This window comes from Papaver somniferum, chromosome 6, assembly GCF_003573695.1.
Source record: "Papaver somniferum cultivar HN1 chromosome 6, ASM357369v1, whole genome shotgun sequence".
In the NCBI taxonomy this organism is placed as follows: domain Eukaryota; kingdom Viridiplantae; phylum Streptophyta; class Magnoliopsida; order Ranunculales; family Papaveraceae; genus Papaver; species Papaver somniferum.
In genome coordinates, this window is record NC_039363.1 from 173,834,097 (window position 1) to 173,846,517 (window position 12,421).

Here is a 12,421-nt window from a genome sequence, read left to right on the forward strand (position 1 = left end):
GAAAATTTCCCGCAGGTCTCGGATGTGATTCTTGGCGAGGCGACTTTTTACTAGCATATCGTCGACATAGACCTCGATGGTGTTGTGGATTTGGTCTTCAAACATGTCGCTCACCAACCTCTGATATATGGCGCCTGCATTCTTCTGTCCAAACGGCATCTTGGTGTAGCAATATAGGCCCCTTGGTGTGAAGAAGAAGGTGTGTTCTTGATCCTCGGGAGCCAGCGGGATCTGGTTATACCTTGTGTATCCGTCCATCAACGTTAGTGCCTCGTACCCCACTATAGATTCCACCAGTTGATCGATACTTGGGAGAGGGAAACTGTCCTTCGGACAAGCTTTGTTCAGGTCGCTGAAGTCGATGCAGATTATGACTCCTCCGTTTCTCTTTGGTACCACGACCATGTTAGATATCCACTGTGGGTAGTGCGATTTCCTAATTATTCCCGATTCCTGTAACTTCTTTAGATCCCTCTCGACGGCCGTCTGTAATTCTGGCGCGACCCTCATCTTTTGTCGGACCGGTTTGAAGCTTAGGTCGATCTTTAAATGGTAACAGCATACCTCCGGGTCTATGCCCTCCATATCATGCACGGTCCATGCGAACGCGTCCATGTCCTCCTTTAGCACCGCCACGAGCTGGTTTATTTGCTCGTCTGATAGAAACGACCCGATCCTCACTATCCTTGATTCTTCTAAAGTTCCCAAATTAATCTCCCGAGTAGGTTCTACGGCCGAGAAGTTTGGTTTTGGTTCCTTCATCGGTGTCGTCTCCTTTAATTGCTATGAAGGTTCGCTTCCTTGTGTTTCGTATGTCATGACCGCCTGCGAAATAACTTTTTCCAAGTCCTCTACCGCTTTGGCTTCTTTAGCCTTGTTCTTCTTGTCCTTTGTCGTGTTCGCCGCTCCTCATTTATTTGGGCATCGAATTGCATGCACTGTCGGGCTGCCTGTTAATCGCCTACGACCTCGGCTATTTCCTTGTACGTTGGAAATCGCATCCTTTGATGATAGGCTGAGGCCAATCCTTTGATTCCAGCGATCCACGGTCTCCCGATAATAGCTTCATAGGGCGAGGTGTGATATCGACCACACAGAATGTAGTCAATGTGTCTATATAACCACCTCCGTCCGATACCAGGGTTCAGATTTTACTAATAGATTCTAGATTTTACCTTATTCTAGGTAACCCCATAGATTCTAGACATGATCCCAAGGTTCAGATTTTACTCTTGAGTGGCTGAATGCAAAATTGTGTTGACAAACTGAGTGGATCTGTCGATTCAGACCTGATGGACAGGTGCATCGGGCGTAGCGGTTGCCTGGGCTGGGTGTCGGACGAATTGTCCCAGGTAACCATCTCGAATAAGGTGTTGCACGATGTCTTTTACTTCTCGGCAGTTATTTGTAGAGTGGCCTCGATACTGATGATAATTGAAATATTCCGGGTGATCCTTGGTCTCCTCGAACTATATCCCTCTTGATGCTGGGAATATGATGTCATTCCTTTTTTCGACCTCTTTGAAGATTTCTTCTAGTGGAGCATTCAAAGGAGTGTATGTTCTCGCCTCGTGCCTCGGCCTCTTTCCTTTGGCTACCCATTCCTTCTTCCCATTTTCTCGTGTAGGTGGGCTCGGTCTCTTCTCGGGCCGTCATTGAACGTCGTCTGATGTCGACTTGGGTGCTGCGCTAGCCTCTTGCACTCCCCTATCCCTTGATTCCTCCTGAATTTATTCTAGGGCGATGAAATGCTCTTGCATTTTCCTCATTTCTTTCAATGTCTGTGGTTTTTCAGTAAACATGGCTATCCAGATGGGGTCCGACCTCCCTAATGCGTTTTCGAACCCGAATATCTGCTGGTCAACTGGTACTTTCCCAATTTCTGTGCACAAATTTCTCCATCGATCGGTCAACGACCTGAGTGGTTCTTTAAACCGTCGGTCCAAGGTGAATAACCTGTTGACCCTGGGCCGAGGTCTGCTGTTGTGCATGTAAGTTTCGAGGAAGGCTTCGACTAGAGTCTCATAACTGTCGATTGTTCCTGGTGGGAGATTCTAGAACCACTTCCTTGCCTCGCCCTCCAGGCTTGCCGATAAGAATTTACACATTACCACCTCATGGTTCTTCCATTGGATTAGGGACATAGTGTACATCTTCAAATGCTCGACTGCGTCTTCCGTACCGTCGAACCTAGATGGAAATGTGGGGAGCGTGCACTTGGGTGGGAAGGCCCTTAGTTCTATCTCTTGGGTGAATGGGGTCCTCTCGACCTCGCTTATGACCTCAGCTAGCTTATATTCTTCGCCGCTTCCTGACAGCTTCCTTATCTTTTCTTCTAAATCCCTTAGCTTGGCTTTGGTTGCATTGTCGGCCCTTGTGTCTCTCTGTTGATGATTCCTCTCGCGCCCTTACTCTTTTGTTGATGAATCCTCGGGTGGACCGTACCCTCGGATAGGTGGTGTAGGGGGTTGTACTGATCGGCTGGAATTGCTCGGTCCTGTCATTGGTGGTACTCGCCCGGCTCGGCCTTGGTGACCCGATGTCCCTCGGCTGGAAGACCCTATCGATCTCGACCTCAATTTCCGCAACTGATAGTTATCAAACTCTAAAGCTAGGTTCCTCTGCTGAAGATCCCTTAAAGCCGCCTCTTGCCTTCTTTGACTTTCTAGAATTGCGAGTAGCGTTGGATCCGTACTCTCATGGATAGAGTGACCATTTGGATGGCCTAAATGAGAAGGGGGTGGCGTCGTCACCATTGGTAGGGGAGGTGGTACTGTAGGGGGTATCTGGTTCGATGCCGCTGGATCGACTCCGATAGTTGTTTCTCGTCCTAACTGTACTCGCCTAAGTCGTTCTTGCTCTCGTCCGAGTGCTTCTTTATACTCAACCTGTCGCCTGGTGTTTCGTTTCTGGGCATGCAGGATTAGCGCCTCCTCATCATCTTATGTGTCTGATGCGGTGAGTCCATCTATTTGATCATCCCTCCTCTTAGTTGAGACGATTCGCTCGAGAGACGAGGGGTCATAGTCTCGTCCCAGATCGATTTCCTCATCCACAGTCGGCATACCCCTAACAGCTGCTCGTGATTCCTCAGGTGGTGGATGCCCATCACTTCCCTGCCTCGGCCCCGTTACTCATCCTTGCATGCTACTGCCGGTGATTGTGCGGTTCCTCAGAGTTCTCCCCATTCCTGACATGATATCCATCGGACACAATATGTTGTAAGTCTGAGAGTCGTTCCATAGCACCAACTAACACACAAGGTGTTCTTAGGAGCTTTTGGATCGTCTCTGTTGGCACACACAACCAAGGTATCCGGAGAACTTAGACGTTCCCCTTAGTGGGCGTCAGAATGTAGTGGCATAAAACTACACACTATATCCAATGGTATAGAAGATGAATTAAAACTAACTAAAGATGCACAACAAACATAGACACAAAGATATACGTGGTTCGGTATGATTACCTACGTCCACGGGGTGAAAGGATGAATGTTATTATTTCTTTTCTTTGATTACAAGGTGTTCTGTCCTTCTCAAATGGTGTAACTCTCAAACTCTCAAATGTAGTGTCTCGTTTCTCCCTCTTTCAACCTGCCTCTCCCTCTCGACCAGCCTTGTATTTATAGGCCAAGGTCGACATACAACATAATTACAATGTTGGTCACATTACATCAATTTTAGTTGTTCCTTATTTGACCTGCATTGCTCGCCCGACTTCCTAGTTTGACCGATAGAATCTTGGTTTTTGATAGTTCTTCACCCGAGGCCGAGTCTTGATCGTTTGGTTAACACGATGTCGCCCTTCTTTCTTCTTGTTCCTTTGTTTGACCATTTTCCTTCGTCTGACCGAGTGCTTTCTGATCGTTCGCCCGACCTGTCAGGAGATAAAGGTCACGTCACATCTGACAACTGTTGGGCCATCACGTCCGACCCACGTGATACCTCGCTCTTTGCGCCGTTCGGTTCTATCCTGTGTTTCGCCGCTCTTTTTTATTTGGTGTATCATAACTTAGGATCTTGCCGCCTAGCCCTGTGGATTATCTACACCTACATGTATTTTTGAAACTTTGGTTTTGTTAAAACTTGTTTATTTATTGGCTTTTGTTTACTTGTTCAGATGATTTTTGAGGTTTTGGTTTGAGTTTTATGTAGAATTTGGATTCATTAATGTTTCAGTTAGCTCGTAATCTAAATAAGCTTAGTGTGGTGGTCATGTTCAATCATGCAATTCCTTCGGATAAGCTTAGTGTGGTTATTTAGAATTTTTAAGATTAATTTCAGTTGGTCTTTGCAAATTTTGCATGTTAATCTCTCTTATTATGTTGTGCTTTTATATCATCTTCAGCTGGGGATTACCTTCATATATATTCTTCTTAAAATTGGAGGGGATTACTCGCAACTAAGCTTGCTGCTTCTCCGTTCTCTACCACAATAGGGACATTTCCTTATTCTTGTTGTGGGAAAACCGTTGAGGAAGACCCCTTACCAATGCCTCGACGACTAACTGGTCCATGTTCCAGTTTTGAAAAGAGCACACAAATTTTCTGCCTACACAATCGTAATATTTTTCTTAGTTTTGGTGGGGGTGCGCCAGGCCTTTGCAGTAATGCAATGCAAAGGCGACGCTTGAGAATCCCAGCAGCAAGCTGCTGTGATGGGAATTCCCCATAAAAAAAATTAATTTAATATCATGTGAGCCGATGGCTCACATATCAGATATTAAACTCATCGACAACACCAATTACACCACACGAAGGGCATAAAGGATCTTCTAGAGTATTTTATTAAAATTCCCAAATGAAAAAAGAGCTCTAATAAGCTGATTACACGTGGATTGACAGAATTCAGATATAAGCTCTAATTAATTTAATATCGTGTGAGCCGATGACTCAAATATCAGATATTAAACTGATAAGAACATATACTACACTTGATCTTAGCCAAAAGGCCGAGAAAGGTATGCTTCTCCAAGTTTCGAAGTTCAGCTTTTATAGGTCGAAGTATTCACAATTTGGTTTATATTGTGGACCGAAGAACAACACTGGTATCTGGGATTCTTTTTGTTTTGATTTGGACCTCACAATTTGGTTTATATTGTGGTTTCTGTAATTTGAAAACCCCGCAATAAAGGCAATGAGAGGGGCAGAACAAGACTCGCAATGGAGTCGAGAACTCAAAGTCGCTAATCATACATACTCAGAAGTGCTATTGTTTATCTTGTAGATGGTATAAGTTCTTAGATAAGTTGTAGTTCTTCTCTTGGACAAACCCTTGCCTTTTTGCTTCTGTTAGTCGTGTTGCAGAACATAGTTGGATGAATATATTTCTTTTGTGTGAATGACGGTCCCAGTCTGAATGGATGGCTCATGTAAGTATCACAAGAATTGCTACTGGTTGGTAATCTTCAGCAATCATCCTAAATATCATTGTTAGAGCACTTGCTTGTGCTTGAACATGATTATTTGCAGTGGAAAATTAGATGCATAAACTCCCAAAAAAAGTAAATAAGTCAGATGCACCATTCGCATCAAAAGAAGTAAGCATAAGATTATAGTTCTTCTTTTGGATACTCAGATCAAGATGCATCTTAACAAAGACGGGATTTGAAATAACCAATTTTTGCACACGCACTTGCATACATGGATTTCACTGGTAGCCTTATAAGGATCTGAAGACACAGATCTTCCGGAATGCTGGACATTGTTGCTTCTTTATTTCTAGTCTCTTGCAGTGTGTGTGGCAGCCGAGTTAGGTTTTTATTTTCTTTTCCCGTCGTCAAGTAGTCGTCCTTCCCGTCACTATATAGATGCATCAACATCAACTCTTCGGTATCTGACTTATATGAAGCAAAAAACTCCTATAGTTTCTGAAAACCTTGACATAATGCCTTTGGGCGCTGTGCGTGTTAGAAAGGTGATAATAGTCCCACAACTATTACACTGGAAAACTGATAACGAAAACGAGCGTATAAGACAAGCTTGAAATGTGACTAGCAAACATACTTACCTGGACGGGGTCTATGGTTGATCACGAAGGATCATGGCCTAAGTTAGTGACTTTCATTGCACTTTGGAAGGGTGCTCGCCTAAGATCTCCCCATTGAGGGAGAGTCTACGTCATAATTTGTTCCTGAGGGGGAACGCGTCCGCGCGGCCCCTGCCAATATTTCAAGCCCAAATTTTATAGCCCTTTCCATCTCAAAAATAGTTTTCTTGTTGATATTCTTCTGCAGCTTGTTGCACCGTTGATGACACCGAACAAAAGGAGAGATGCTTAGGCTGAAGAAGAACAGAGGTATTTCGAATTCTTTTTGTTTCGTTATGATGCTAAATAATTTGGTTTGTATATATGCTGTTTTTGGACGGCGGCTAGAGGAGCATCTCGAGACTCACCGTAAAGTCGAGAGTTTCCAACTCGAGTGACTAGTCATGCTCAGAAATACTTTCTAGTTTCTACATGAAAATGCTTAAAAAGAAAAGTAGAGAAAGTGCTCAAGCATTCATGACCTGACCTCTTTTAGTTGTGAGATTTTAATGCCCCTGTAGTTGCTCATACCCTAGTACTCCAGCATCCTAACCAGATTTTAAGAGCAGCAGCATTTTATGACTTAGCTTCAAAAACCTTTACCAGTTGTCTTTTAATACACATCTGCTTGGGCTCTCAATTTGCATCTGGAAGCTGCCAGTTTCAAGCATTAAAACCCATTCAGTTGTATTCGCAAGCCGAGCAACACCACACCCTATTTCAGTATTTCTAAAAACACCTGCTTGTGACGCCAAGTGAACCTAACTTCACATAGACTGTGTAGTATGTACTCACGTAACTAGTTCTACACTTCCGAAATTTATTCCACTATATCGTAAAAAAGAAATTAAGAAAAAGCATACTGTACTAAATTTTAAGTAATAGAAAGACAAAATATCACCATACACACAACTACAATCTATGCCCATAAACATTGAGGCTTATGCTCAGAGTTATAGAACTTATGACTGTAGAGATTCGAACTCTTAACCGCCCCAGAAATAGCGCGTTTTGAGTGTATCTATGGGCTATGGCTATTGATATAGTCCCACACTGTCTTGTTTACAAAACAGAGATTGGTTTAAATAGCCTGAGCTTCCACTTTAGCTCGTCCCTTCGGGGACATCCGATAAAATTGGAACGATACAGAGAAGATTAGCATGGCCCCTGCGCAAGGATGACACGCACAAATCGAGAAATGGTCCAAATTTTTTTGATTTTTTTTCCGTCCAAATTTTTTTGATATTTTTTTCATTTTTTTGATATTTTTTTCATGCGTATGTAAAGATAGCTTCTTCTCCATTGTTTGCCATTCTTTTTTTTTAAGTCTTATTTCAATGATGTCCACTTTCTTATCTATTTCGAGAATTTCTTCTATCAGTCGGTTTCTTCTAAAAACTCTATTTATTCCCACGTGGTTTGTCTGATACACTCCTTGTTCCGTAATCGCATTTCCTTCTAAGAGTTTTATTCTTTAAGTTAGATATACTGATAACTGTTTTAAAGAGTTATCTGATGAGGCGGGCAGGATTTCAGATTGGACTATACTTTCCCTACTCTAACTAAAACAAGCTGGCCAATCCAGTTCCAATGATGTCCACTTTCTTATATTTCCTCAATCAGTCAGTTCTTCTGAAAACTCTATTTAGTTAGATGTACTGCTAACTGTTTTTAAGTGTTTCCCCTTCTGAATCAGTAACTTCGCATTTTCTTTTAACCGTTTTCCCTTTTGGATTGGTAACTTCTGAAAAATAAAGTCTACGGTAACTGTAGGAAGTGCAAACTGTAAGTCTCATCAAATTTAGACTTGGTCAAAACATATGAAGAACTAAGATGCATATCTCTTCGACTATCGAAGAAGAAGAATGCTGAAGAGAAGATCTCTTTAGGTATTGTAGTGGCATAAAACCACACACTACATCCAATGGTATAAAAGATGAATTAAAACTAAGTAAAGATGCACAACAAACATAGACACAAAGATATACGTGGTTCGGTATGATTACCTACGTCCACAGGGTGAAAGGATGAATGTTATTATTTCTTTTATTTGATTACAAGGTGTTCTCTCCTTCTCAAATGGTGTAACTCTCAAACTCTCAAATGTAGTGTCTCGTTTCTCCCTTTTTCAACCTGCCTCTCTCTCCGACCAGCCCTTGTATTTATAGGCCAAGGTCGACATACAACAGAATTACAATGTTACTCACATTACATCAATTTTAGTTGTTCCCTATTGGACCTGCACTTCTCGGCCGACTTTCTGGTTTGACCGATAGAGTCTTGGTTTTTGATAGTTCTTCACCCGAGGCCGAGTCTTGATCGTCTGGTTAACACGATGTCGCCATTATTTCTTCTTGTTCCTTTGTTTGACCATCTTCCTTCGTCTGACCGAGTGCTTTCTAATCGTTCGCCCGACCTGTCAGGAGATAAAGGTCACGTCACATCCGAAAATTGTTGGGCCATCACGTCCGACCCACGTGATACCTCGCTCTTTGGCGCCGTTCGGTTCTATCATGTGCTTCGCCGCTCTTTTTTCTTTGGTATATCATAGCTTAGGATCTTGCCACCTAGCCCTGTGGATTATCTACACCTACATTTATTGGCTTTTGTTTACTTTTAACCGTTTTTCCTTTTGGATTGGTAACTTCTGAAAAATAAAGTCTACGGTAACGAAGTGCAAAGTGTAAGTTTCATCAAATTTAGACTTGGTCAAAACATATGAAGAACTAAGATGCATACCTCTTCGTCTATCGAATAAGAGGAATGCTGAAGAGAATTTGAAGCTTAGTGTGGTGATCATGTTCAATCCTGCAATTCCTTCATATAAGCTTAGTGTGGTTATTTAGAATTTTGAAGATTAATTGCAGTTGGTCTTTGCAAATTTTGTGGTAGAATCTACTGTTCGATGAATATATTTATTAATTAGAAGTGCATTATTTGCAGTGGTAATCATCGTAAATATCATTGTTAGAACACTTGCCTGTGCTTAAACATGATTATTTGCAGTGGAAAATTAGATGCATAAACTCCCAAAAAAAGTAAATAAGTAGATAACCAGGCACACAAAATCATCTGTCAAAACTAATAATATTGGAGACCCATTTCATTGATAAGTAAAAGTTGCTATTTCAAAAGGAAACAAGATACAAAAGACAACAGTCATTAAGTTCTACCTTAAATAGATGCACAGGCCAAACTCATCTTGTAAAAGGAAATATGCAAGATTCTGACAAATGTAATTTCAACAAAGAAACCCAGGCAAGCAAAGATAATCAAACATCCCTCGGCCATGGTGCAACCACAAATGGGGAGACCCATTGTATATATTCACCGGTGACAACCCTGAGTATTCTGGTTTTGATGCTGTAAGCAAAAATGGATTTAGCGTCGTAGCCCAAGATCATTGTATCCGGCTCCACTGGAATGAATGCTAGCGGTTCCAAGTCATAAACCATATTACCAGCAGAAAATAGTTTTCTGACACGCTCATCCTGGCAATCTTCATCCAGTAAGATGTCAGTAACGTTGGAGCTGTTAACCAACTTCCAAACCCATGATCCTCTCTTATACTCTTCTTCATCCAATACCCAATTCTGTAACATTCCGTCATGACATCTGCTATAACTGAGTAGCCCTCCCGACACCCCAAAGCATTCGAAGTGTCTATTAGGTCCACTGATTGCAGGCAAATCGATCAACCTGCACTGGTGAGAGTCTTTTATTTCGTGATTCTCAGTATTGGGATCATATGCTACTACTCGATTTCCTTCAACAATCCAGCAAGAGATACCATTATGGGTAACAATATCCTTGCATTGCATCCCATCCCAGGTGATTTCCTCAGAGCTTGTAACTTCAAAGGAATTCCACATACCCAAATCAGAACAGTAAATTTCTACCTCAAATGTTCTACTGCTAGTACAAAAAGCTGGAACAAAAAGCACCTTGTAAGACGCTGGAGTTAATAGCGATGAGCATGCATCAGTATCGCATACTAAACCTTGAATGACTATTTTATCAGCAGACTGATTGTGAGGAATCGTGACATACTTTTGGGTCAGCGGATTACAGATATATTGTCTTTTTCTCCCAATCATACACATTTACTAAAGCACACGGAACTAAGCTACTGCTGGTCGCTAATATAGCAATATATTCATGATCTTTTTTCTTCAACGGGCATTCCACCAAACTTGAATCAAATGTCGCAACAAATCCACAGTCACAAAAGTTGAAGCAAAACCCATCACAATTCTGCAAGAATCTTGACTGATTATTGGGTGCCACAAATTTCAAGTCCCCAAAACAGTACTCATAATAGAATCCCCAGGGTACCAAAGGGGTGAAACTGTTACGTTTTCTATCCATAAAGCGTGAATCCGCAGTAAACGAAAGACATTGCTTTGATACACAACTAAATCTAAAAATAGATTCTATAGGCAACCGAATAAATATCTCTCTTAAGGTATCTTCATCGAACTTACACAAATTCAAAGCCGATGAAGACGAACCAGAAGCAGCAGCAGCAGAAAAAGAATCCATCAAATCCATCTTCTCCATTGTAGTTTTCCTTGCCACCTATAACTCAAAAATAAAATAAAATGAAACTTAGTTTATCAAGAGATTTCACTCTCAGAAAATTCAACAAACAGTTCAAGGATCCATGTTGAAAAATGAACTTGACTTAGATTTTCATATATATAATCACAAAAAATGAAACTTAGTTAATCAAGAAATTTCTTTCAGGAATTTTAACAAACAGTTCAAGCATCCTTGTTGAAAAATGGACTTAAATCACAAAAGCACATAATATAAACAGCGATATGATCAGAACCGAAGAAAAATGATTACAAACAAAGAAAAAACATGACCAGAAAATCATGAAGAGTTAGGGTTTTACCTGAAAAGAGCAAAGTTTGTAGATTTGATCTGTGAAAGAAATGAAATATACAGAGACGGAAGTGACGGTGGTAAATATAGGAAAGTAAATCAGGGTATTCCGGTAATTAGCCGCAGTAAAAGTTGTACCGACTACCGAGTATCACACTTGGCCCTCATGCATTAAGATATATTAACTGCATATGGGCCCCACTCCCCTGCTGTCGTTCCATTGACCGGTCAAGTATTTGAAGAATTTTGGGAAGCCTTTTAGCTTTATATTAGCACCCGCAATTTTGATAAGAAATCTGACATGACCACTTGGTCAATTGGTATGGGTTGGTGCAGGGACGGACTCGAAAATTTTCTTCTGGTAGGGCTAGATTATCACTATTTGTGTGCGGCCGAAGGCCACGACAAATTTTTTGGAATTAGTTATATATTTAGTGGTTAACTGAAATTTTCCTATAAAAAAAAGGAAAAAAATGGGATTATAAATGGGTTTGACAATGAAAGTTCTATACTTTTAAATAATTTTGGGCTAAAAGTTATTTATGCTATAACTACAAGGGGTTAAATATAAATGGAGGAGGGCTAATTATTAATTTAACAGAATTTTCTGTACAAAATTTTTATTAACCAAAAAGTAGGGACGGGCTATTGCCCGGGTTAGCCCCTTGCTAGGCCCGTCCCTGGGTTGGTGTACTCTAGATCATGTGATAAGTGAAAAATCTGCAATATGAACTATTAAAAGTAAGCCCTAGTTTTTTTTTATAAGAAAGGAGGATAGAACCTCAAACCTACAATATCTGAGTAGTGGTGTTGCTGAGCAGACTGCCAGTCCTCTCATGGTTCGTTAAAACATTTCCATAGTTTAAGTTTAGCATATTATTGTTCAAATATCTTATACAACTACGATTAATATTGTTGGAGATAATCGGAATCAGATGCTGAATGGAAGATTGATCCCATTGTCTGTGAAAGTTGCAGTTTGAGCTGGACTTAGTTAAATTGACTGCCATGTAATTATCTTTATCATTGATCGTGCTCCAGTTTCCGATCTCAAAAAGTTCCTTCCCATCATGATTAATATTGTCGGAGATAATTGGAATCAGATGTTGAATAGAAGATTGATCCCATTGTCTGTGAAAATTGCAGTTTGAGCTAGACTTAGTTAAATTGACTGACATGTAATTATCTTTATCATTGATCGTGCTCCAGTTTCCGATCTCAAAGAGTTTCTTCCCATCATACTCTAAAGTAAATCTGGCTCCTATATTCTCCGCATACCTACTTATGATCAGCTTTATTAGTTGGCAAGAGTTAGATTCAAAGTCCATTCTACTTCCTAGTTCCACTGCCCAGTTGTAGGCTTCAGTTGCGGCTTTCCTTTTTATGGCTTTGTTGGTTATTTGGCCAAGGTTTGATCCCCTTGCTCCTCTGCAGCTACCTGTCTGATCAAAAAGAAGCATTCCCAAACCAGTGATGTTAGTTGCATGGTTAGTAAAAATTGCTAC

General features: G+C 41.0%; 1 protein-coding gene, 3 non-coding genes and 1 pseudogene across 4 annotated transcripts; 2 read left to right on the plus strand and 3 right to left on the minus strand.

The window, feature by feature from the left end:
- Positions 1-4,582: 4,582 nt before the first annotated feature.
- On the minus strand, positions 4,583-4,770 carry LOC113291952. The gene has a single exon (XR_003331658.1). It is a non-coding gene; the product is annotated as a U2 spliceosomal RNA (small nuclear RNA).
- An 82-nt stretch (positions 4,771-4,852) lies between these two features.
- On the minus strand, positions 4,853-4,963 carry LOC113292316 (annotated as a pseudogene).
- Positions 4,964-6,000: 1,037 nt separating this feature from the next.
- LOC113292084 lies at positions 6,001-6,162 on the plus strand. The gene has a single exon (XR_003331696.1). It is a non-coding gene; the product is annotated as a U1 spliceosomal RNA (small nuclear RNA).
- Positions 6,163-7,136: 974 nt separating this feature from the next.
- On the plus strand, positions 7,137-7,239 carry LOC113291987. The gene has a single exon (XR_003331681.1). It is a non-coding gene; the product is annotated as a U6 spliceosomal RNA (small nuclear RNA).
- A 1,865-nt stretch (positions 7,240-9,104) lies between these two features.
- On the minus strand, positions 9,105-11,042 carry LOC113290162. The gene is made up of 3 exons (XM_026539709.1): positions 10,927-11,042; positions 10,511-10,604; positions 9,105-9,954 (listed from the first exon to the last, which is right to left on the minus strand). The coding sequence occupies exons 2-3, from the start codon at positions 10,584-10,586 to the stop codon at positions 9,299-9,301; spliced, it is 732 nt and encodes a 243-aa protein (XP_026395494.1). The 5' UTR covers positions 10,587-10,604; positions 10,927-11,042; the 3' UTR covers positions 9,105-9,298.
- Between the last annotated feature and the right edge of the window lie 1,379 nt (positions 11,043-12,421).

Bases quoted from the DNA above. Each gene is read 5' to 3' on its own strand.
- LOC113290162 (XM_026539709.1), bottom strand. From the start codon at position 10,586: ATGGAGAAGATGGATTTGATGGATTCTTTTTCTGCTGCTGCTGCTTCT. The intron at 9,955-10,510 runs GTAAGTTCGATG...TTTTTGTTCCAG, and splicing joins TTCATCGGCTTTGAATTTGT to CTTTTTGTACTAGCAGTAGA.